The sequence below is a fragment of the Leuciscus leuciscus genome, assembly GCF_965113295.1.
Source record: "Leuciscus leuciscus genome assembly, chromosome: 22".
Lineage (NCBI taxonomy): Eukaryota > Metazoa > Chordata > Actinopteri > Cypriniformes > Leuciscidae > Leuciscus > Leuciscus leuciscus.
In genome coordinates, this window is record NC_138746.1 from 29,613,623 (window position 1) to 29,640,669 (window position 27,047).

General features: G+C 38.1%; 1 protein-coding gene across 1 annotated transcript in view; it reads right to left on the reverse strand.

The window, feature by feature from the left end:
• mcu (mitochondrial calcium uniporter) overlaps nt 1-27,047 on the reverse strand; it is a 97,934-nt gene that overhangs the window by 11,657 nt on the left and 59,230 nt on the right. The window contains exons 3-6 of the mRNA XM_082154520.1: nt 13,515-13,578; nt 7,254-7,424; nt 6,032-6,136; nt 5,779-5,939 (exon numbers count right to left, since the gene is read on the reverse strand). Coding sequence (XP_082010646.1) covers nt 5,779-5,939; nt 6,032-6,136; nt 7,254-7,424; nt 13,515-13,578 — 501 coding nt within the window. The remainder of the gene's footprint in view (nt 1-5,778; nt 5,940-6,031; nt 6,137-7,253; nt 7,425-13,514; nt 13,579-27,047) is intronic.

Sequence of the window (27,047 nt, forward strand, 5' to 3'; positions counted from 1 at the left end):
TGTGATTAATTATTTGATGAATAGAAAATTCTAAAGAACAGTATCTGTTTGAATTGGAAATCTTTTGTAACAATATACATTTAATATTAATATATAATATACAGTAATATTACTTTACTGTCACTTGCAACTATTTAATGCGTCCCTGTTGAATACAAGTATTAATTTCTTTACTTTTAAAAAAAATCTTGTTTACCCCAAGCTTTTAAATAATAGTTTATCATGGTTTTCATAAACACTATGAAGCAGCGCAACACTACAGTTTTTTACATTGATATTAATAATAAATGTTTCTTGAGCAGCTGAAGGACCTTCTGAAGGATCATGTGACACTGAAGACTGGAGTAATGATGCTGAAAATGCAGCTTTCCCATCAAAGGAATAAATTACATTTTAAAATACAATCACACAGAAAACAGTTGTTTTAACTTGCAATAATATTTCACAATATTACTGCTTTTACTGTATTCTTGATTAAATAAACAACCTTGGTGAGCCGAAGACACTTTCAAAAATATTTAAAGATGCACAAACTTTTGACCACCAGTATACATATTAATATATTAGACAAGTTTCAGAAAAATATAGGGTAACACTCTATAATAGGTATACAGTAATAAAGTACTTATGAATCATTAACAAACTATTAGTTTATTCATTGTTTATATATTTTAGTCTCTGCATTGTTAATATATTAATAGGCTACATACAAATAGTGAGTTCTTCATTCATTGACACTGTAATTAAGACAATAATTATTGTTTAATCAGCTCATAGGAAAGGAATTGTTAATTGGTTGTTAATAGTAAATATTTCTCACTACAAATTAGGTCACGGAAAATGGGAAAATGTCATTAAGTGCTTTAAATCAAACTTTATTGGACATGAATTGCATTCATATTCAGTGTTCCTTAAAATGTTTAAGAACACACACACACACACACACACACACACACACACACACTTGTGATTTACAGGGACTGATGTAAGGGTTTTTATACTATAACTCTATACTCTATCCCCGACATTTCCCCCCATTTTCCATGATCCCATTATCTAACATATTATCTTATTAAATATGAGCTAATTAAACCATAATTACTGTGTTAATTACAATGACAATGAATGAAGAACTCACTATTTGTATTTAGCCTATTAATATATACCACTATATATTTATTAACTATAAATTAACTATAAACTAATAGTTTAAAATGATATGTAAATACTTTATTACTGTACTTATTAAAGTGTTACCAAATAGGTACATGTAAATCCAAAATATGTCATGTTAATTTCCTCAAACTGGAAGCATTTTTTGTTTGTTGCTATTTTAGTCTATTTTGTGCCCTCCTTTTTAAGACTAAATACATCTTTTTGATTTGCTATCCTTGCAGAAAAAAAATCATACAATGCAAAAGAAACTGTAGTCCATTTAAAAGTCAGTGGAGCTTCAATGCTTCAATGAAGTTGTTGTTTGCATTATTAGGTTATTAGATTAGTTTCGCTCACTTCTAATGCTGGAACAACAAAAAAACAACCAAACAAAAAACCCGAAAGCAAGTCTCAGTTGACTTGAGCAGAACTTTGCAATTATAAAATTAGCAGTATTTATGCAGCTCTCAGTGTGTAAAAAGCCTCTATTCCACAATCAATCTACTGTGCAATTAGACTCTCAGCTTAATTATCAGCTGTCATCAGCTGTGATCAGATAATGTGTGTTAGTATCACTTAGATGTTTCCTGCCAGTGATATCCCACAATCGCTTCAGCGGTTGGTGAAACTAATAAGAAATGGAGAATATAAATGCATAAATGTCAAATTTTTACATACATTTTTAGATGTTCATTACCAACAGCCAAAATCCAGACATGCCTGCAAACTTCAAAAAGTGGCATTCATCTGAGGAGACAACCACAGAACCAGTGTACCATCCACTGATCCAAACAGCAGCGCATGTACACTGGTTCTGGTTCTGGTTCTGGTTCTGTGCTCGTCTCCTCAGATGAATGCAACTTTTTGAAGTTTTGGCTGTGTTCTTGATCATACTGGCTGTTCAACTACTGGATGCTATTAGGTTATTGATAAACTACCACTGGCCAAAGCTTTTGAAAATCTGATCACAAATGGTGATCTTGGTGGTTGTTGGTTGATCTTGCCACTATACTGTAAATTTACATAATGCAGGGACACAAACATCAGCAGTTTATAATGCATGTATGACTTCTTATTATATCTCTGCATGTGGGCAGAGACGAATGCAGGGAAAGTGCTTACAGTCACATTAACTTCTCCATTTTCTTTGACAGAAGATGAATCACGAGAGCTCCACTGTCTACACTTCAGCTGTCGCATCACATTTATGCTCATTTGCATAAAGTTACACTTGTCTTAACTGTGTAGCATTGCTGGATACAAATGGAAGCCTGAAGCTGCCAAAGAGTACAAAACATATCTGTGACTTTATATCGCACATTGCTATTAACAACTATTACGGCGACACATACTGTATATCTTGCAGCTGTAATTGTTTCTCGTGACTGCGACTTTATATCATTCTCCCTGTGACTAAATATGACTTTTGAAATTGTGACTATAGCCCTATTCTGACGGTGATTGTTTCTTGTGGACGTCTGTAAAAACTAGCATGGCGCCTCAGTGATAAAACTGATGAATTCAGATGGTCATTTATTTACGGATGAGGAGCGAGTTCTGTGATCCTACGAACCCGCTGCTCAGTCACATGGTTGTCAGCTGCAAATAAAACGGCATATACTGGGAATAATAAGAATAAATTCATATTTAATGTAATAGGAAAATTTCATTTCTTATTTGATTATTTAAAGGCACAGTATGTAATTCAAAACAATAACAAAAGCGTAGCTAGGTGAGGCTGTGAAGGAGCAGGGAATGATGGGAGTTGTCGTCTTCTCCACTGCCGATGGAAAACAATCAAGGTAATGAAATAAATTTTACATTTGAGAAATGTAATGTAGTATAATGTAATGTTTAATGCTAAATTACAATTTATTTGTAAAATTAAATGGTGGGGTAGCAGCGCATTTTTACATCTTCAAATCAATCATTCTAAAAGTACATTTGAACGTACTCACAGCATTTGCAAAAAGGCTGACTTACTAGTCAAGTCAAGTCAAGTCAAGTTTATTTGTATAGCGCTTTTCACAATACAGATTGTATCAAAGCAGCTTCACAGTATTAAATTTAAATAATACAACAAAGTTTGTTTCAAGAGGAATTTATTGATTGATAAATTTAAATTAAATATCCCCAAAATATCCCCAACTGAGCAAGCCAAAGGCAACAGTGGCAAGGAACCGAAAAACTCCATCAAGTGACCTAATGGTGTCCTAAAACTCCATCAGGTGACCTAATGGAGAAAAAAAACCTTGGGAGAACCCAGGCTCAGTCGGGGGCCAGTTCTCCTCTGGCATTTATGAGCTAGAGGCCGGATTGTAGTTTGAACTGTGGGATTATATGAATGCCTGGCTGAAGAGATGCGACTTTAATCTAGTTTTAAACTGGGAGAGCGAGTCTGAGCAACGAACAGTATCAGGAAGACTATTCCAGAGTTTTGGAGCCAAATGTGAAAATGTTCTCCCTCCTTTGGTGGTTCTGAATATCCAAGGTATGACCAAAAGCCTTGAATTTAGTGATCTTAAAGAGCGCGATGGATTGTAGGGTGGATTGTAGGGCGACAGAAGATCCGTTAAATAACAGAAGATCCGTTAAATAACAGAAGATCCGTTAAATAGTTATACTTACTATTAATACTTACTATTTATATATAACACATGCTGTATTTAATTAGACTGCTGTAGACTTGTTCATCAGACTTGTTAAACCGTGTTAGAAAATGCCACACCGAAATTGTTCCTCGTAAATTTTCCCTCTCGTCCAAAACTCTTCTTGGGTATTTGATTCCCTCGTACGTTTACATTTCTTGGAGTCATCTTTGGCAACAGAACCTGCTGCAAACCATAACGAATAATAGTGGTCCATGTGTGAAACAACAACAGAGTGGTGTACTACATGCTACAACTATTACTTCTGCATTTTTTTCAAGAGACTAACTGTTTTCTTGGTTTCTACGGCAGTAATTAATGGAAACAGAGCATAACACGGACATGATGTCATTCAGGCGACACAGTGAGGAGGAACATTAATCTGGTTGAATTTCTATGGATTTAAACATTGTTGGAAACATTTGGGCTTATATAAGTATACAAGTCAACAAAATATATAACACACTGCTAGTGGTTTTTGGATATTATAATGCAAAAATCGTACATAATGTGCCTTTAAATCTCGTTTAAAAATAGGAAAATAGTCGCACAATGATGAATTTATGAATGTGGAATATGGAAAGTTAATGCAACCTCATATTTACACAAGCTAAACCTAAAGCTGCTTCGTTTATATTTTTAATGTATATAACTACATAATATATTTTAAATAGTAAGATCTGAGGTGAGCTCTGGCCCAGAGAGTTCTGCATTAATATATAACACACCAGCATGACGGTTTCTCATGCAGTGCCGTCTGAGGTCACGCATATTCAACAGAGGTCTCCTGCCTTGCCCTACACAGACTGAGGTTTCTCTGGAATCCCTGAATTTTTTCACAATATTATGTATGGTAGATGGTGAAAGACAAATTCTATTCAATCTTGCATTGAGAAATGTGATTTTGTTTTGTTTGACAATTCTCTCACAAAATTTGCCACAAATGTGCTGAGCCTTGACCCATCTTTGCTTGCCCTTGGTGGATGCTCCTTTTACACCCAATCACGACACCCTCACCGGTTACCAATTCTCCTGATAATTGTGGACTGTTTCAAAACAGCTTAATTTGAATATTCAATAATCTTTTCACTTTTATTTTGCCTCTATCCCCACTTTTTTGGAGTGTGTTGCAGCCATCAAAATCTAAATTTGTTTCTATTTACAAAATGCAATTAAGTTGGTCAGTGAGAACATTGGAAATCTTTTCTTTGTACTTTCGTCAGTTAAATAAAGGTTCAAGAGAATTAACAAAATCACAGATTCTTGATTTTATTGGAATTTAGAAAATGTCCAAACTTTTCTGGAAATGGGGTTGTACTTTCCAGCATTTCAGTTACTCTAATAAAAGTGTACATCTTTAAAATGCAAACTTCCACAAAGCGCAATAGTTAAGTGCGTGCGTACGGTGCTCGGCAGTGGTCAAAAAGGATTTAAATTGGGAATTTTGAATCGATCCCTTCTTGCAAATTCAGAGATGTGGATGTGGACGGCAATTTAAATTATCACATGACCTTGGAGTGTGTCAAAAAACAATAGGTAATTCAGCCAGGGATTTTTATGCGGGTGGTGGGAGAAAACAGCGATTTTGTATTCAGACAATAAAATCACTGACTAACCCCTGTAAATGTTGCAAATACCTTACGTCCCCATGAGAAACAATTACCGTCTGAATAGGGCTTTTGTTTCTTGTAATTGTAACTTTATATCTTGCAATGTGGCTTTTTCCGTAATGCAACTTCATTTCCTAAAATTGCTACTTTCATACCGTTACCTTTTTAATTTGTTTACTTAATTTGAGGTGGAAACGACTTCCACAGGACACCCGTGTGTGCCTACGTTCTTTTTGTGCAAAATAGACTAAAACTGTAAAAAAAAAAAAAATTACTTTCAGAATGAGGCCAATAAATTAGTCCCGTTTTTTATGTCAACATGACATATTTTGACATATAACGTGACATTAACCCAAACAACATACCTTCTCCAAGGGCTGGAGCTGCGAGTTGAGGTCCTCCAGTCGTCCAATCAGCTCTCTCTCTTTGGTGAGCTGATGCTCCTCTATGCGCAGAGCGCTGTAGAGCTGCTGCACCAAGAGCTTGACGTCGTTCAATCGTTCTGTATCCTCGTGAGGTAGCAGATCTGCAATGGATGCCAACAGAATATCAAAAACTCTTCTGGACCTCTGCAAAGTTTTGCAAATAATGACCCAGAATGCAGCAGGGGACACTCACCTTTCCTGGGTGGCTGCACCAGGTGTGTTGTGTCATTTATGACTAGCTTAAAGCTGTCCATTAGTAAAATGTCAATCCCTGTAGAGGACGCTATCCTTGCTCCATCTAAAGAGAGAGAAAGAGAGGGAAATTAGAGGTGAGTGAAAGTGTACAGTCTCTTTAACCGCAATCCTCTCTCTGAAATAGTTGTGAAATACGAGAGCCAATCTAAATGCTTATCACAAAGGTTTCCTGCTGTGCGTTAGTATGCTCATCAGGAAGAGAAGCATTTCCAATCTGAGGTGAAAGACAGCGGATAACCTCTCTCACTCATCTACAGGCAAGAGAAAGCTCAAGCACCTCTCACGCGGGAATAATTGAGCTTGAAACAGAGCAGACATGCAGTTTGCACAGAGAAAAAATGATTCATGTTCCTCAATTAGATTAAAGATGTACTAACAATTAAACACTTCATCTAAAGCCACAAGTTCATCTGCGATTTGTGGATTAGACTACAAAACGGAAACTTAATTTAATTTTGCCCATAGAACTGCGAACAATGACAGTATTTACATGCACAATACTACATTAACTATTTTAAAAGGGATAGTTCACCCAGAAGTGAAAATTCTGTTATCATTGTATTGTCTGTACACTTACGTTAGAGGAATGCTTTTAGGGAGTAGGGGTGCTTTAAATTGATGTGACAGTAAAGATCTAGGGCCAGATTTACTAACAGCTTGTACCAGCGCAAACCCTCTTTTAGCATTAAAAAAGACACGCAGTGCAAAATGAGCGCTGAAAAGCACAGTTGACAGGGTTATTTTTGCGGATGACATTATTCCATATGCATTTGTAGGAGTTTCCCTTTCAAACGCAACATTTATGGGAGGAGAGTATTTAAATGAATCATCACCTTGATTTACTAAGGTTTGCGCTCGTCAATGTACAATGTACCGCCCCAAAAAAGCCAAGTATTAAGTCTTAAACCAGACGCTACCAGGTAGATTGCGTTGGTCGATTGTGTTCTTTAATTTACGCAGAACTTTCCACTCCCATCAGTGCTGTTGTGGAATTACGTTCTCACGCTAATTTGCCCTGTTTAGCAAATCTGCCCCTTAAAATATTACAAGCTGATTTGAGGCAGTTATTAGAGTTTTGCTGTACTTGTATACACAGTATCCACAGACAAATCAGCTTATAATGGAAAGAAAACCACAGTAGTGTCAGAGATGTACTGTACCTTCAGAGTAGATGGCGACTCTATCGATGCCCCTGTCCTCGGCCTGCAGCTGCTGAAGGAAAACACCCACTGTGTCGCTCAAGGGTTTGAGGGTGAACTGGCAGCGTTCTCGTCGGGACGGCAGACATATGGATATCACCGGCAATCCGTTCTGATACACCACCGTAACGTCTGCGGACACAATAGCCAAAGAAATGGCCATTAGATGTGTAGTAACCAAATCACACAAGCATTTTATGTATCCCTTGCTTAGCTATCAGGTGTCGGGCTAGAGCCTTTGGATTATTTTGAACTGCGCCACCGAAAGAACAACTGCCAAGCAAGTTTCTTAGACCTTTAAATGCCAAAAGAAAGATTTGGAGTGCTGAGAGTGTGTATGGGAGTGTGTAAGGGACCATAGAGGAGTTGATGGCCAGCAGGGGGCAGTATTGTAGTGACAGTAAGGGGGAACAACAGGGCCTTGTTGAATGATGGGAGTTTTCACCACACGACTGCAGCATTACAACGGTCCTGCCAGTCAAGTTATGTCGATCTCCAGAGAAGAACAGCAAAGCCGGCCACTGTGGTGTCATTAGATGTCATTGTAAATCACAGTTTATTGTCAGTGCATCTCCTGTCCCTTCGAGCTGTCCCGTAGACAGTACAGAGCCCTTTGTAAGCCGTATTTGCCAAGGGGCTTGCAGCGTCCCATTATACTGTATACTGCCTCATTCCTAAGGTCGTTACGTTTACGGAGTCTGAGGGGGTCCGTGATGCTCTGCAGTGAGATCTGATGTCTGGATGATGAAGACTGGAGTCATCACTCAGCCCCCTCATGGTGATGGATCCTACTCTTCCTAAATCTAAATAAAATTACTTCATTTTAGACAGACTGGGAAAATAAAGTGGCTGGAGCCTCTGTGTGATGTGATATCATATTATGAACTGGATGTGTCAACTGAACACATTTCAAGTGCAGACAGCTTCACTGATTATAATGGGAGCAAACTAGTAATATGCAGCTTGGCCAGAATGAATTCCTGGTTTGAGAGCGGTTAAAGGGGCTTGCGCAGAGCCATTTTCTTTCTTTCTCAGAACTGCCTTTTCACATCGAAATGAGCGCGACGAAAGATGGGTCAGCGGCTTTGGCACCATGACTCAAAGAGCATTTGTCAGGGGCATATGCAGGGCTGTACTTTCATTCGGACCCTATGATTTCCACTATGCAGAAAATGCGGATGGAATTGCGGAATCCAATCATAAAAAAGGAATGAATAAATCGAAAGTAGGGCTATGCATGTATTTAAATTGAGATATACACTAGTGTCTGTTTCTGTGAATACTATTAATATAAAAGACTATTTAAATATGAAGTCTGAATGTTTTTGCGTGTTTCTGTGTGAATGAGCTGCACAATTTTGTCTACAACTCATACTCAAGAAAACTTAAAGGGATAGTTCACCCCAACATGACAATTCTGTCATCATTTACTCTCAAGTCGTTCCAAACCTTTATGAATGTATTTCTTCGGCTGAACACAAAAGATGATATTTTGAAGAATAGGGGTAACTAAACAGTTGATGGGCTCCGTTGACTTCCATAGAAGTGAGAAAATGGTGACAGAATATACATTTTTGGGTGAACCTCTGTTGTGCAGCATTTTGTTTGGGGGGGACTCCATAAGGCCTTATTTTATTCAGGATGAGTTTCAGGGAAAAGCTTTAAACCAACTTTAATATTGGAAGATTCATTTTAGCAAATTGGTTCATTCAAAAGGTTTATTTCAATGATCACTCAGGACCTTTTCTGTTTTATTAGCTGTATTGACAGTGTGTCTTCTAGTAAGATGCAATTCCCCTAATTGAGATTGTGCTGCTCTGATTTTAGACAATTTAATTAAAAAGACTAAATTAGGTAATTCTATTTGTAAATAAAATAAAATAAACTAAATAAATAAAAATAAATAATCACACAGCTTGAATGACATTTTGTCAAGTGACAAGTATTTTGTAGCCTGGTGAGTTACAGTTATCTTCTTCAACACTGGTCAGGATTTACGTGTATTGAGTCTTTAGTGAGCCAGCTGAAGTACAGAAGATCCCAGACAGCATTAAGGCTTTGAATCAGCAGCTCTGATGCAGCGTGTCATGATCCAACTGTTATTAAAATCCTCTGTGAGGTAAATCACTCTCTCTTCAGTGCACAGATTTAACAGACTGCTTTCATACTCCTCTCTATGTGTTCACCTCTCCTGACCTGCTGGGTATAATATATCTAAGTGCCACAGAGATTCATTGCTCTCTTCATGCAGACTGACCCCGTCACACATCCAGTCAGATCTACTCTAAAGCATTGTACTTGTGGCAACAGAACTACATTACCCACAAAGCACTACGAACACTGCCTTGGAGCCGTGCTGAGTTCAAGGAGGTAGAGAGAGCTATTTATTAGCCTTCTCATTCATCTTAATGACAGTAATCATAACACATATCTATTTTTGAATAATCATAAATGGTGAACAGCATTTATATTCAAATAACGGCTAAGTTATGGCATTTAACAGCATGGGGTTAACTGAACTAGCCAAAACTTGCATTCCATTCTAACTCCGAAAGTCAGAAGTCCTTTTTGGAAAATGCAAGAGAATGCCAAGTGAAATCACATTTCCAAAATTAGAAACTTGTGAAAATGTCAGATCTACTGCTGAGATGTGGGTATATGTCATCCAGAAAGATGACATAAAAAGTTAAGCAAATAAAATCCTGTTTACATGCAGTAATTTTAATCTGAATGAATGAATTTAATCCGATTTCAGATTCTGAAAGTTTTGGTTATATGAACACCCTAAACTTTTGCAATCCGATTCATGTATTATTTACTTGTGCATTACATGTATTCCAGTCATGGCGTACAGAATCAGAGAAGGCAACCCGTGATAATGTCACCGGAGCTACCGTAAGCATAAATGCAGTTTCAGCCTTTTCTAAAAAGAAAGCTGACATTTATGTCAGAAGAGCTTTTTTAGCAAACAGTAAATATTCAGTCTCCGCCACTGGCCAGTTTGTAAGACACAAGACGTAAATAAACATATGCATGTTCATAAGTGTGCAAGGTATTTTTGAATCTGATTGAGAAAATAGTCCAATTCAAGCCTTTACATGCTTGATTTATTTGCTGTTGATCAGATTATTTCAGGTCTACAACACCCATTTCAATCCGATCGAAATTTTATTTGGATTGACCTAAGTTGGATTGACTGAGGTGTTTACCTGAAGGCTTTCAGTCTGATTGAGCCATCAATCTGATTATGGATTCGATCAATAGCCTCATTTCCATCGTCAGGCTGAACGGTTCTGAGAACTGCAAGAAATGGTTTCAGTTATATTTTGAGCTTGGTTTGGTTATTACCAACCGTTCTCGGCCTGGACTTCTTAGCGCGGTTGGCCATACCCGCGTGTATAGTGACATCGCCACTCAGGATTTGTCACTTGTCTGTTGCCTGGCTGCCAGTTTCTCTGTACATTGGCTAAGCGAGCTATTTGAGCGGAGATAACGCAAGTTAATAATAAAATTAAAAGAAACATCTGATCATCCTCTATAACGTGGTCGCTTTTTACATCTCATACCATCTGTAAACTCTTGCGTTACACAAGCAATGACTGATGCATTTGTATTACATTCCAAAGATTTTCCCCACAGTGGAGAATAAAACCACATCCCTACCGACTAGGTCGGATCGGCACGACTTAAGCGACAAAAACGGTTTGGCCTGACGGTGGAAAAGCGGCTAATCTGGGTGATTTGGGTGCATGTAAAAGCAAATTTCCTATATTACATACTGATAAAACCTGTTTGGAAAACGTTTGCAGAGACAGGTGTGTAAAACATGCTGTGTCCCAATTCGCCTACTTATACTACACCATAAAAGTATGTACTCTTTTTGTGAAGAAAAAAGACATTATTTTGAGTGTGTCGCAGAAGAGTAGGCATACTTTGGGACATACTGTCACGTCATACAATTGCGTCTTTAACGGTTTCTCTGTCGCTTCTCATCTCTGTAAACTGGCCAGTCAATCATCTTGTCACAGTTAAAATCCTCCGCATTTCATTTGAGAACTCTTTAATATTAATGCATAATGATGTATTTAAAAGTTAATAGCCAAACGGATCATTATAAAAATCCACATTGTTATTGCAGATGAAATATAACACAGATGACAATAAATAAATATTTTTTATCAGGTTAAACTTTGATTATTAGTCACTCAAACCTCACCGCCAGTCGCGCATATCCGCCATGTTTTGTAGGTTTTTTTTGTAGTTCTGAAAAGAATCATCCTCCAAAGCACAATAGGGTAGTGGGAAATATTAGCCTTTAGAGTGTGCACGGATCCACACTTCGAAAATCCACCGGAAATAGTAGACCATCTGGGGACTTTTGACATACTCTTTTCAACATACTATGCTTTGGGATACACTTATTCTAATCTCACATACTATTTATGATGGATAGTATGGACATTGGGATGCAGGGACAGTAAATGATCAGAACAATGCTAGCATTGCATAGCATCCTTTATTCAACTATACAGGGCCACAGTCCGCCCGTGCCTATTTTCTTTCCGACCCGTACCGCAAATGACAACGTAAAAATGTTTCCATCCGCAACATCAACTATTAGCGGTTCACCCGTCGGGACTGTCGTGCAGGGCTCTGATACAGGCCTACAATCCTGAAGCTAGATCCTATGTAGAAATGGGAATTGCTTCAGACTCTACAGTAGAGTCGATCAATGCCAGGTTCAGACTACACAATATTTTTGTCTGTTACGCTAGTCACTGAGTCAGATTATGCGATTTTGACTCTTAAACATGTTAGACTACACGCTGTTTCCCGACTAATCATCACTTTTCATCTTTAACGATGTGTGCAATGAGCGACATGTTATCTTAATGCTAAATCCAGTTTTCCCCAGGTTGCTGAAGCACCTCTGCTATTGTACGCCAGCATTTATCTTTTTTCACTCTGTTGTGTGATGTTTCCACTCGAGGAAACATCATAAAGGCATAATTGCATAATTCCACTTAATAGCAACCAATACCAACTCTCTCTTTCGTTTCACAATATTTGAAAGGTGTGTACGGTGGAGCTTCTGTGCTCCTATTGTTCAACTTCACAGATGTGATGGAACCCAGCGTGGAGGACGTAAAAAATATTAAACATGCTAGTCTTTCTGTCGTGACATTGTTGTTGTCCACCGACACACTAGACGCGAAGAAAATTTACTTGATATTGTGTAGTCTGAACCCGGCATAACATTAGCTAGCTAGCTAACTAGTTAGAAAAGCATTTTGGGATATGTAGAGCATAAAAGACAGTAGTAGATATAAAAACTTAGACTCAATTTGATTACACTTCCACTTGATACAATTAAGTATGTTACATTAAAGGTGGTATCAGTGATTTCAGGCCCAAAAATATTTTTATCAAATTCATCCAATCTTTCCTAACGATCCGCTAGCTGCCCGCCCCATAAGCATGCCGTCTAAAAAACGCGTCTCTGTAGGCAGCCTAGGCTCTTCATTTGGTGAATGAAGGTGAACACAAAAACAAATGGTTTCACCAAACACTCAAAACCAAAACAAATAGTGTTCCAACCAATCACCGACAGGGGGAGGGTGTTGTGAGGTTTTGAGCCAGCTTTTTCTTCAGCTCTGACTTCGCGTGCAGCCGTGCACGAGCACAAAACCTCACAACACCCTCCCCCTGTCGGTGATTGGTTGGAACACTATTTGTTTTGGTTTTGAGTGTTTGGTGAAACCATTTGTTTTTGTGTGTAGATCTCAGAGCCTAGGCTGCCTACAGAGACGCGTTTTTTTGACGGTATGCTTATGGGGCGGGCAGCTAGCGGATCGTTAGGAAAGATTAGATGAATGTGATAAAAATATTTTTGGGCCTGAAATCACTGATACCACCTTTAAGTTACTCTTTGTCTTTTCTCCCAGATGTTCAAATATTTACTTAATTTTAATTATTATTTGTTGAGTATACGGTAAGTTCTCAGAGCTAGCTGATGGGTTTGGTTCAAGGCTTTGAACTCTTTATTAAACCATTTTCTGAAATGTCTTAAGAGAAAACCGATGGAAAACATGCTTCTGAGACCCATAAGTAGGCGGTTACAGCAGAGCACTAGTTTGTAAACCTAAGTGAAAATCTCAGTGATGCAAAAACCCACATGTATTAGCATGTCTTTAAATAAACAACAAGAACATGAACACTCACCTTCTGTAGAAGAGGATGAACACAGTAGTCTTTGACCCTGCCATGAGGGGGAGCCCTTCCAGCCCTACAACAAGAGAGAGAGAGAAAAGGAGGTAATTTGCTGTTGAATCTTAGTAAGCAGTACAGCTACACAAACATTCTTACTTAACTGCGTGCACAATCTACTCTGTTTAAATGATCGTAGACATTCCCCATTCGTCCAGGCTTGTCTGACTGCAGAGTGTGAGATATGACGGTACTGAGATCACAGATGGGCTTTTTTCATTTTGAGTAGTTGCTGCATGCGTAACAGTGTGTGTCTGATCTAAAACAATCCTTTAGGGGATAAATGGAAATGTTTTGTCTTGGAAATGTGATGCGGGTTGGCACTGAGGAACACACTGGTATTGAACATGTACACAAAGGATACACACAAACACTGAGGCGGCAGGAACCACTGAATCATGGAAAATGTGAAGCTCTTAAACCATTTTGAGTTCTTATTTTTAAGACTGACAAAGAACAGGTGCGATAAAGAACAAAAGCGAAGTGAGGTCCATACTACTGGATAAATGAAACAACAACAGTAAGCAGGGAATAGGGAATAGTTCAGGGAATAGTTCACCCAAAATGGAAATTTGGTTATTGTTTACTCTTTAATGTCATTCCAAACCTGTATGACTTCTTTTCTGTAGAACACAAAAAGTTAATTTTTATAGAATATTCAGATCACTCTTTCCAGTATAATGGGAGTGGAAGGGAACAGGGGTTGCTATTCTCCAAAGTGACGAAAATATAAGTATCTATAAAAGTATCATACAAGTGGCCCATATGACATTTTGCACTATATATCCAAGTCTTCATATGATAGCATTGTGTGAGAAACTGACTGAAGCCAGTCATTATTCACTGTTAATTTTGACAATCTGAGTCAGATCTATTCAATGAATCAACTGATCCAGTCCACCTAACTGGTCCGAACAATTCCCTGTCTCAAACCAGCAGTTGGAAGGCAACTGAAGTTTCTGAAGTGAAAGGCAGCCAGAAGGGAACCACATGCTTTGAATCCAGGGAAAATGCATCACATTTTCCACTGTGCCTCTGGAGAGCACAATTACCACAACGAGCGAGACAAATATAGAGAGAAAGAGAGCAGAGAGAGAGGGGGTAGTGGCCAAATTGAATGGAGATTCTATATTGAGATCATGTGAATTCAAGGGACCTTTGCCACACACGGCATTACGAGCAAACACACAGTTTGCGGAGTTAACAGCAGCAGTGTGTTTGGGTGTAGAATGTCCGGAGATGTGCAGTTTGGTTGTTTTGGCGTGCACCTGGTGTCCGACTAGTGTTGAGGTGAACTGGTCTGTTCCATACTCTTCTGTCAGCGTGTTTCGCAAGCCGCTCCATGTCTTCCTGAAATAGAGCTCTCGACATTTCCTCCCACGCATCACGCATCTACACACGGACTCTCCTCCCACACACAGAGCCCCACTAACCTGACAGCATTTATACGCACAGCGGATTTACTCGCGTTGAGCCACTTGGGGTGCAGCAGTCAAACCTCAGGGCTTGTAATGGGATGGTTGCTTGTTCAAACATGGAACAAGTGTGGAACAAGTCATTAACTATCAGCACTGTGCCCTTGAGCACTTGGTTGCTCCAGGTGGACTGTCCCTTTAGTAGATTCGCTTTAGCTAAAAGCGACTGTTTACTTGCTCCTACTGTAAGCAAATGACTCACTCTACTATAACACCATGACCTACATGGTTAGATGCAAAACACAAGGGACCAGTTGATCCAGCTGTTTGTAAGTTACACACAAGCCTAGTTTTGACGTAAAGGGGCACTTAGTTACACCTTACGCAATATTAAATATTTTTGCGTTGGACCCTTAATCTTAGTTGAAATGTAACTTTAGTTTACTGTACATATAAACTAAACGAATACAGAAACCTCTGACCAGGAGTAACGGTTGGAATAAAACAGCAGATTGACTGAAATGCATCAGTAAACTCTTGTTTTTACCTGACAGGCATTTAGACATGACATTTACACTCATTCACATTTTAAGACAGAGAATATTATGCCATTTCTTGTCATTGTTTTGAAGAAACAAAACAAAAACAAAAAAAATCATGTTTTTTTGTTTCAGTAATTATTAATTGGGCCTTATTAATTTTGAATACAGTTTCTGAATGTTATTTACCAATTGCTGTATGTCATTCATGCTTTATTGTATTTGAATGGAAGCATTGGTACCAATAGTTACGTGAGGCAAAAAAAGTTAGAATCACTGATAAATTGACATTCACATCATTTTAACACAATGCTGCTCACGTATTTGAAGGCAGCTACTGGATAACCCATGGTAAATGTCATGTTATAGACATTACTTTATGGAGTGCTTATGAGCTACTAGTTATGTTCTGCCTTAAGAGTAAATGGTGCTACTGAATAAAGTACAGAGTTAGTTACAAACTAGCTAGTAGTTACTAAGGGCCAGATTTAATAACAGCTTGAGCCAGCGCCAAACCCTCTTTTGGCATTAAAAAAAAAACTACTGTCAGGATTTACTAAAGACACACAATGAAAAATTAGCGCTGGAATGGCGTGGACAGTTATTTTTGCAGCCAGCCTTATTGCATAGGCATTTGTAGGAGTTTTCCTTTCAGACACAAAATTTATGAGAGGAGAGTATTTAAATGAATCATGCAAGGTGATTTCCTAAGATTTACGCTAGTCAATTTACTGGTATTTGAGTCATTCTTTAACTGAGTCTTAAACCAGACGCTAATTTGTGCTGCTCTTGGTAGATTGCGTTGGTCATAATGGAAATGATCCTGGCACTGTGTTCTTTAATTTGCGTGTCGTCAGTAGATCAGGCACAGAACTTTCTACCCCCATCTGCGCTTTTTGGGAATTGCGTTCTCACACTAATTTGCAGTATCTGGCCCTAAGCCTCTAGTGTGAACTTTATGTTCCAATTTATTTAAGAACTTATGAACGGCTGGTGCAACCGTAGGATCCAGATCTGTGAAAGGATAATTATTGCACTACCCCAGCTGCCAGTTGGTGTATCTATACACACAAACAATGTTCAAACATTCCTGAAATTTCAAGGGCAAGTATGAAAGTCCAGGCTAGTTTATGATGATGATGATCAGCTGGACTAACAGATGATATGATGGACCACTTGTTAGTTAATCATGTTCAGAACCACAGCTTTAAAAGAAAGAGTTCACAATGAAGATCTTGGCATTATTTAATCCTCACATTTTTCCAAACCTACATGAATTTCTTTTTCTTCAGTGGAACACGAAAGATGAATTTGTGAAGAACACCCTGGTCACTCTTTTCAGTACAACGGAAGTGAATGGGAAATGACCAAAAGCATGTTCAATATGTGATTAAAAAGTATCATGAATCTAGTCCATAGTATACACAATCTGCCTGAATGGTGCTTTTGGACAGATCTGATTCTTGAGTTCTGACCTGATGATGCTGTTAACAGTCAAGAACCAGAAGATTAGTAACAACCCTTACTTTTTCAATCTCTTTGTTGTGGCTTCAGAAGATTTGGAATATAGCAAACAAGTCATGCAGACCACATAAATTACACTTTATAGAGTTTTTGTGTGTGTGACACAGCGGTCTCCAGGGACCAGGGTTCAGATGGCAGCTTTCAAACTTATTCAAATGAACCGCACTAACAGAGCAATCTCACCAGGGTTCGTTTCAATTCAATCAAACATGCCAAGTTTGAACACCCCAATTAGTCAGAAAATAATTTGTCTATTAGCCAAGGTTTTCAATCTGTCGTAAGAACAGACCAATTTATTAAAATCTCTCCATACTGTGCGACAACTTTTTTTTTTAAACAGATCTAAAAAAAAACACAAGAACAACAAAACCCCCACAGTTTGAAGCTGTTTGGAATCAGGGGCAGAGTTTAGTGGGATTCAATACAAATTAATTATTCATGAGCCTCTACCAATGTACCACCAAATGAAGGCTAATTTATTAGAATTCAATCTGTGGGAAAAATATCGATTTGTATTGATTTAATTAAAGATTCACACTAACACTAAAGTGGCACTGAGATACCATGCAACTGATGAAGGTCCATTTGGAGCGTTTACTGTTCACTGGACTAGTGTAAAAGTCATTGGTTTACCAGATCTAAAGCCCTAACTGTCATCGCAAACACAATGTTTGAATGTCACATGTCGATAAAACACCACGGTATGTCCAAATACAACGCCAGTGCCAATCAGACACACATTGATGAGAGCAGATCTGACATGGCAAATGACAGGTGACAGACAGCCCAGAGGCCTGCAGGAGTTCAATAAGTGAAAGGGCCGATCCTGAGGGGGGAAAGAGACTATAGTTCTGTGACAGCTGTTTAAGTGCAAATTTCAGACGAGGAAAGTCATTAATTAGTAATGAAGAGATAACGAGTCAATCCCTTTACACTAGAGGGTGATGTGTGCTTTCATTATTACGACTGAAAATGTGAAAAGGTGTCAGGGGGCTTTAGACAAAAACAACAGGCTTTACCAAAACAAACAAAGAGAAGTGTCGGATTCACACACAACAACAGCTCATACACCGTCTGATGCATTCTGCACATAAAAATGGCAAGAGCCAGCATAAAGCATCTGATCCAATCATATTGAACTGGCATCTGCACTTTCTGAGCGTCAAGGAGAACAAGGGCCTGTCAGGAAACAATGTTTCCAAGCTGCTGCAATGAGAGCTTCAAGAGAAGCAGCTAGTTTCACACTTTCCCCTATTAAATCCAGTCATGTTTAAGGATATGTTGCCACTCAGTCTGGCTGAGGCGGCGTGTCCTGGTAGGAAAGTAACGTCAACGCATACCCTCTAATTCCCCTTCTCCATTTTCTGATTAACTCGCTCATAAATGCACTGTGGTTCCTCAGACTTTGTCTAAAGTGGTGTTCACAGTGATTAGCAGAGACCAGAAGCCATAACTTTTCAATGAGAGGTAACGAATTAAGGTGGCGTATGCGACACTGGCCACAAAGTTTGATAAAGTTGAGCAACATTTGGCTTTGTGCAAATGAGAAGCGATGCAATGTGGAAACTACCAACAGGAGTGAAGAAAATCAAGTCAAGTCACCTTTATTTATATAGCGCTTTATACAATTCAGATAGTTTCAAAGCAGCTTTACAGTGATAACAGGAAAATAATGCATTTAGGCTGTTGTTCAGCTGAAGTCAGTTCAGTGTTGATTCAGTTCCATTGTAAAAATCATCAATTATTAAATTAGTTAATTTCATCTATAAAGCAGCTTTGCAAAAAATTATTGTCCGGCTCAGTTCAGTTCTCATACAACAGCGTCAGTATAGTCCGAGATCAATAATAATGTTGAATATTAAGTGTCCCTATAATTAAGACAATCACAGATCCGCCTGCAGTTCGAAACTGAAGTCGACAGCAAGTTGATGACCTTCAATTATTTACTGAAGAGATAGCAGAGATTGAGCAGCAGCGATTTGTCACTTGGAGTCTACAATAGATTGTGGTGTTGCTTGCTTTATTTCTGTAGCTCAATTTTGGTCGCTGTTGCTAGCCAAGAGCTGCGTGTCGGTTGCTAAAGAAAGAACTGAGAATGGATTGTTAGTGTAGGAGATCCTGCTGGAGTTTTAGTCCACACAGTTTGGTTTTAATTTGTTAATTCAAGAGGAGGCTCAGCTGTGAAGCAATTATTGACTTGCTATTTAACAAACAATTATCACTGACGCAGAAACGTCAGTCCTTGTGTAAAGATCTATCTGGACAAATCCACTGAGGAAGACACCAACAAGGCACCAAACTCAACATTTAACGAATAGTTCACCCAAAAATGGTGGGTATTCACCCATTATTTACTCGCCCTCAAGTTGATCCAAACCTCTCTTCTGATGAACACAAAACAAGATATTTTGAAGAATGTCGATAAACAAACAGTTGATGGACCCCATTGACTTCCATAGTATTTTCAAGGTAAATTTGCAATAATTAGTTGGTATAATGAAACTCCAAGGTAGCAGTAAATTCATAAAGATTTGCTGGAAAATTATGACATATATGGAAAATCATTACTTTTCATCAATTTTTTAGCTCATTCTTAAAGGGGTCATCAGATGCAATATAAATGTGTCGTACAACCACCATCCAATGATAAAAATCCATTTAAAAATCCATTAAAATCAATTAATCCTCAAAAAGCCTAAACACACTCAATAATCAAATCGTAAGAATTTTCTGAGCAATATGACATCATATTTTTTTTTTTTTTTTTTTTTTTTTTTTTTTTTTTTTTTTTTTTTTTTTTTTTTAACCTTTATTTAACCAGGAAAGTACTCGTTGAGATTAAAAATCTCTTTTTCAAGAGTGTCCTGGCCAAGATAGGCAGCAGTACAACCATACATACAACACAGAATACACAATAACATAAAACAACTAAAATAGCAGATACATCAACCACAAATCCTTAGCATATCATGCAGAACAACTACAGCCAGATGTGGCTGCTTCCAAGTCAGTTAATATCCTCTTAAAAGTAACCAATGAGACAAGCTTATTAAGTTTCAAATTTTTCTGTAACTTGTTCCATGCAGAGGGAGCAGCAAAGTTAAACGCCTTTTTCCCCAGCTCAGTTCTAACATTTGATATTGCTCATGCTCCGCCCACGATCAAAGATGGACTGTGCCGTATTACCATATATTTTTTTTGGGGGGGTGAGCAGTTGCTCATTAGCATTTAAAGAGACATGCACCGCAATGGGTCGCTGTGATCAGAGCTGTTTTTGAGGAGGTAATAAGCGTGTTGTTTTACACAACCATTGAGGAATTTTAACCAAAGTGTGTGACAAACTTTACATGAAGACCCTAAAGTATGATACCAACTTGTGGAAAATGGGCATCCGATGACCCCTTTAAGGTCCTTGCACACGGAGTCCAAAATTCTGGTATGTTAACAAATAAATACGACCTCACGTTGTATCAATCACGTTTACACACTGCCTCCGAAACTTTCGTCATAATAACTTCGCCATAAAAAAATTCGGATCAGGTTCGATTTTCTGCGTTTTTCGCATTCGTAACAAGTATTTTGAGAGGTGTTTTGACAATTCAGAGCCACCGAACGACAAATACGAAAAAACGCATACGAGAATTTCGGACTCAGTGTGCAAAGGACCTTTACTGACGCTGCTAAGACTATCATGCTTTCTGAACAACAAATCAATTTTGTTCCAAACCTCTGTCCTAGCAGATAGGTTTATGAGCAAGGAGAAAGTTTGCTAGGAATAGAAATGCATGTACAGTACATTATCATAAATCACTGACCCAACAGGGCATGTGGCTGAAACTCGGACACTGGCCCCAGGCCATCCTTATTCTTGAACACTGCAGTACAGTCCACGTTTACAGTGCATCTCTGATCACCTTAACTCTTCTCCGTGCTGCTCTTTCCTTCTCAGGACTGTGCCAGTCAGCTGTCAGCAATGTTGACTTCATTCCTGCCCTTACCAGTCAGTCAAGCCTGTATTGGCTTTAACTGAGGACCCAAATAGACAACACTGCAGCCCTGTCCACTAAAACTAACTCTTAAAAATGGTTCTCATTAAATAAAATAAAATAATAGATGATAACTTCCTTTTGAAACTAACAGAAAAAAAGTTCAAAATTTGAAGTACTAAAATTCCTAAAACTGAAATAAAAATAAATTAAAGCTAAATAGAAATATAAAAAATAAAATCTAGTAAAAAAAAAAAAAAAAAAAGCACAAAATGAATAAACTTAAATTAAAATAAACTGAAAAATTTAAAATACAAGCTAATTCAAAATATAAATACTATGATCGTATACTGAAATAACACTGCTGCTTCAGACACTAAGCACTTCAGCATAATATCCCATTGGCTCACACTAGACACACACACGTTAATTTTTCATGTTTAATTGGGTTTTTCCATAGACAATGATTTTTATACAGTACAAACTGTATATTCTATACCCCAACCATCACAGAAACTTTTTCTGCATTTTTACAGTTTCTAAAACATCACTTAGTATTATTTGTTTTCTTAATGGTTACCAAAAATTGGTACAAGGATTTCGGATATTGACACCTTTGTGCGGATTTTGTCATTACAACGGAGGTAATACCACACACACACACACAGCAGTGTGTACTCTCATAATGTACGGTACCTGTAATAGCTAGTCAGCATGAAGTGAAGCCCAAACTATGGTTAGATTAGTGTCGTGATCAGATGCTGCAGTAAGAGACAATAAAATCATAACAGTTACACCCACACACTTACACTTCTTTACGATTTGTCAGCACTAATGACCGCTACCACTGTTTTTATATCAGGTCCTCCTTTCAGCTCAGGGAATAACACAAAGCACTGCTCTGCAGCAAGACCACATACAGAACAAGAATCGAGAACTGGTTCTTATTCTGAACTGGTACCACTGCTGCTCTTAAATGTCTTTTGCGGAAAGAGAATTAAAACACCGAACATGCCACTGAATCAGGTCTCAGTAAAATAAATCATATATTTTCTGAGTTGTCAGGTTGCATTATGAATTGAATATGAGAAAGAAGATTCATGCCGCCAAATAACACAAAAAACAACACATCATGCACTGCAAGGAGTCACTGTACGTTGTGTCAGTTGGTTATTAGAGGAGAGCAGCTTGTGTGGGATTAAATGAATGGCACTGCATTCACAGTGGTATGTAATGAAGACGGGGAACCAGAAAACCCCTCCCGTCCCCCTGCACGCTCACACAGCGGCTGAAATATTCAACAGAGGGCTAGTCAATAGCACAGCACCCGTAGAATCAATGTCATTCAGGCAGCTAGAGAAGGAGAGAGAATGTGAGAGACCGAAATAAAGAAGCACAAGTGAGAGGACCAACAATACATTGAGCATTCCCTCTGTGCTATTTTTTATTTGTTGGTCAATGTACAACTGTGCCAGACGAATGTTTTTCTAGCCGTTGTGTCACATCTTGCTGATTTTCAGCGCCTCATGTCATGAGTGCTTGGTTTAAAAGTTGAAATCAATAGGAAATTAAAATTCACCATTTAATGTTCCTGGTCTTACTGTGAACGATTCATTTGTGCATGCTATTCCAAATGGAAAAATATCTTATATGAATTTGAATATCTTGATCATCTTTCACACAACCCGTCTATTCCCTCAATCGCACTATCCTAGTATGCAAATCCCACTTACATACTCTTACATATCCTGCTTAATATCCCTGACCTCACTTCCTGCTTAATATCCCTGACCTCACTTCCTGCTTAATATCCCTGACCTCACTTCCTGCTTAATATCTCTGACCTCACTTCCTGCTTAATATCCCTGACCTCACTTCCTGCTTAATATCCCTGACCTCACTTCCTGCTTAATATCTCTGACCTCACTTGCTGGGTTTCCATGCAAAATTTGGAATGAAAAATGTGGAATGAAAACAGCAAGATGTGAATAAAATTTCCAAAATGTGTTGGAAAAAAAACGTAGCCACTCGCTCACTGCACATCAACTACGATGGAAACATTTACTGAATAAATTCCTAGATGTTCATCAAAGAAGTAATGTGACTGAATAATTCAATCAGAGAAGAAATGTTCTACTGTTACCTCTCAGAACACAAAGTTTAATCTAAACCTCAAGTGATATCACAATGAAGGGGATAGATCACCCAAAAATGAAAGTTCTGTCATCATTTACTCACTCTCATATTGTTTCAAACCTGTATGACTTTCTTATGCATAACGATATTTTGAACATTGGAGCCAATTGACTTCCCCTGTATGGACAAAAATAAACACTGATACATTTCTCAAAATGCCTTCTTTCATACAGGTTTGGAGTGACATGAGGAGGGTGAGGAAATTATGACAGAACTATCCCTTCAATAAAAAAAGTCACAGAAATATGCAAGATGTAGTCACTGGGAAAGCCACTATTTAGCTTAAATTTCTTTGTGACGATTTCATTCTATTGTACACATTAGACGGTAATGACATTAATGGCAAAGACAGCAGCAGGTTTATTAGGCTGCTGTCACTTTAAGACCAAATGCACAAATCTAATATACTGTTATACTATAATACTCTGTTTATGTTCACTTAAGACAAAAATGATTGTGTTTCACTTAAGACAAATGACTGTTTACGAGGATACTTGTGAATACGGGCAGTTTGACACTTACTGTAAGTATCTGTATTTAACCGTTCATGCAAAATTAGGCGGCAAAAAGAACTCTGTTCTCGCGCGCTCGATGAGCAGCGGGTTCATGTGCACGCGTCTCTCAGAACCATCTCTGACAGTGTGTGCAAATAGCGAAATGAGCAGTCTTTTGCTGCTTGAAAACAAATGGAACATTTGTGACCACGCAGCAGAGTAACGTCACGTGAGCGTAAACACGATCAGTGTTGGGGAAAGTTACTTTGAAAAGTAATGCAATACAATATTGCGTTACTCCCTTAAAAAGTAACTAATTGCGTTACTTAGTTACTTTAAGAAACAGTTACTTTTCTCACCTGGGCTGGGCTTGTTTTTCTTTTAATAACAAAAAAGTTGTATTTTGGGGCAAATGTAAAGGACTTTCACAACAAAATTTTAATAATAAGGCTGAAGAAAATGCGAATTCACACGTGTACAGTAGAGGGCGCAGCTCAAACAAACCTTTCAGCTGTGCTGACATTCTGGATTGCAGAAAAATGGAATGCAGGAGAAGAAAGTTTAACACTTACTTCACCAATAAAAAACAATAAAAATCTAAAGTAATTTTTGCTTATGGTTTAATTAAAGGAACCGTATATAAGAAATGTATTTCAATTAATCATAAAATGGCCCTGATATGTCACTAGACATTAAGAAATCATGTTCATTTCAAATACTTATATCACTGACAACAGTAGTCCGGACAGGATATTGTTATTTAAAAGTGAAGTTGCAGCCCTCAACTGATGTTGATGTTGTCATCTTGTGTTTTGGCCTGATGCTCCACCCTCCACCTATCTACCAATCACGAAGTCAGTAATGTTTCGGCATCCGGGTTGCCAGCTCTGCTCTAGTTACCCCAGCTGCAGCTACAAACCAGTATAATAAATTCTAGACTAAATTCTAGACTAAATTTTACTAAATGGATAAAAAATGTCTAATATTACGAAACCTAAAAGACCTTGTTATGAATCCGAAATACGTCGTGACAAAGTCCGAAAAAAAACGTACTGTGTAGGACTCTTCACTTGCCATTGGAAGCTCCTTGTAGCAGCCTACGTTCCTGCTGGATCCTGCAGCCTAACTGGCAACCTCGAGTCAGGGGGAGGGGGAGGGGATACACCGCTCTACAGTATTTTGAAAGTGATTGCAGTACCAGTTTTGGCCACAATCTTACATACGGTTCCTTTTAAATCATCGAAGGTCAGCAGCAAGTACATTGGTCAATAAAGTTAGATTAAATGCATACATTTTTTATTTATTTAACACATTTAATTATTGGTGGTTTACATAGTATTCTGATTTTGCATTTCACTGATTTTATTTATTTTGAGGAATACTGAATCTTTTTTGTGCAATAGTAAGTATATGCAAAAGTAAATGCATGCTCACATTTAGTCTAGAACTAAAATAACCATCATGTTCGCACAGCGCACTCAACGCCTCTGCACCTCAGTGAATAAATGGGAAAACAAAGTAACTTGCGTTACTTATTTGAAAAATTAATGAGTTACTTTACCAGTTACTAGTTTAAAAAAGTAATCTGATTACATAACTCGAGTTTACTTGTAATGCGTTACCCCAACACTGACCGCGATAGAGATCATAGTTCAAAATTATACTGGTTAATTATGTCTACTGGTATATCACCCACCCCTATTACCTTGGCAACTTGCTAAAATAAAATAGTTTACAAAAATATATTTTATTTTATTTCAGTTAATATTTATTTTATTTCAAGCAATGGAAATGTATTTTTATACTTTTAGTTTTAGCCAACAATAATAACCCTGGTTAAAGAGTATCAACTCCCATAAAAGCAAATCATTTTGAAATGAAATGTTTTATAATTTACGGGTGTATACAAACTATTATGGGGAACAATCTATTTCACATTGAAAGCAAAAAATAGCAGCTCTTGTGTCTGAACCCGAGCGGTTCAGTACAGACAGAAGGAGAGAGCGTCGTGATGACTGGAGTCAGATGAAAGGATTTCTGGGGGAACACGTTTGTAAGAGCGTGTGCACGTGGGAAATCTGCATCGGCACAGAGAGACTGCAGGAAACATGATTACTGCAGTGGTGGAATCCCTTGCCTGGAAAGGAGGGTTACCCCTCGCCTCTCCTCTCGCAGGCATCCCTCGCCCGCCCTCCCTCCCTCTCTCTCTCTCTGAATCCTAGTGTTTCCCTGTTTGATATGTAATAACACCCCCGCTACCCCCGCACTGTGCTGAAACAGCTCAACACAATGCATTTCACACCGCATGCACGTGCACGTGAGGATTTCGACACAGGATGTGGCTAGTGCAAAACACAAGAGCACAAGCGGTGTTAATAAAACACCTTAACACGTCTACACACTCTAATGCCCGTAACATTAATCAGTGTGTGCTGCAGCACTTTGTAGTATTACTGCAGAAAATCACACCCATCTGGGTCTTTCTCACACAGCACACAATAGCCACACATGATTCACTGAATGGTGCTTGTTATGAACACGTCCATTAGGAGCATGAGATGGGCATAACATGCTTATAATATTATAATATTTGTGCGAGGCTTCCATTAAAATCTGTTGTACTTAAATTAAGCTAATGATATTTACACATTACTTACAGTCACACCCTACCCCTTAAAAGACACAATCACATTTATTTTATTTTATTAAAACATTTTCACAATTTAAGATGCACTACCATTATATGGACAAGCACGAGCAGGGCACTTTTAAAAAATCTCCTATTGTGGTCTAAAAAAAGAAAGGTCAAAGCAAGCAAATAACTGAATTTACATTTTTGGGTGACCTACCTTTAACTATGCCTGTTTCCTGAGTAAAAAAATTATTCAAGTAACAGTGAAATAAAGTTTAATGTACCCCATATGCTTTCTCAGATATTACCTAGTGTGTAATATAGCTGTTTTTGAAAGTAAAAGTCTGCAAAGTTTCAAAGATTAACAAAGTTGTTGTTTCCCAAAAGAAAGAACCAATTCTGAACTGCCTGAAACAAAGTTGTCAGTAATTCCAGTCTTACTTCCTGCACGAACCAACCGAGGTTTCTGACAAATTTGTATAATGCTAGACAATGGTCTTCATTATCTGGGTTTCCATCCAAACGTGAAGCAAATATTTTCTAAGTTCGCAAAAGAAAAAAGCTAAATATGTGCATTCCAATCAGCTTGTTCAAGCGGACGACAGTGGTATTGGTAACCTAGTAACCAACAGTAAATAAAACACCATCAGCGGAAACAGTGAATCTATGAGCCGACTCCTTTAAGTGAACTGTGAGAGTCGT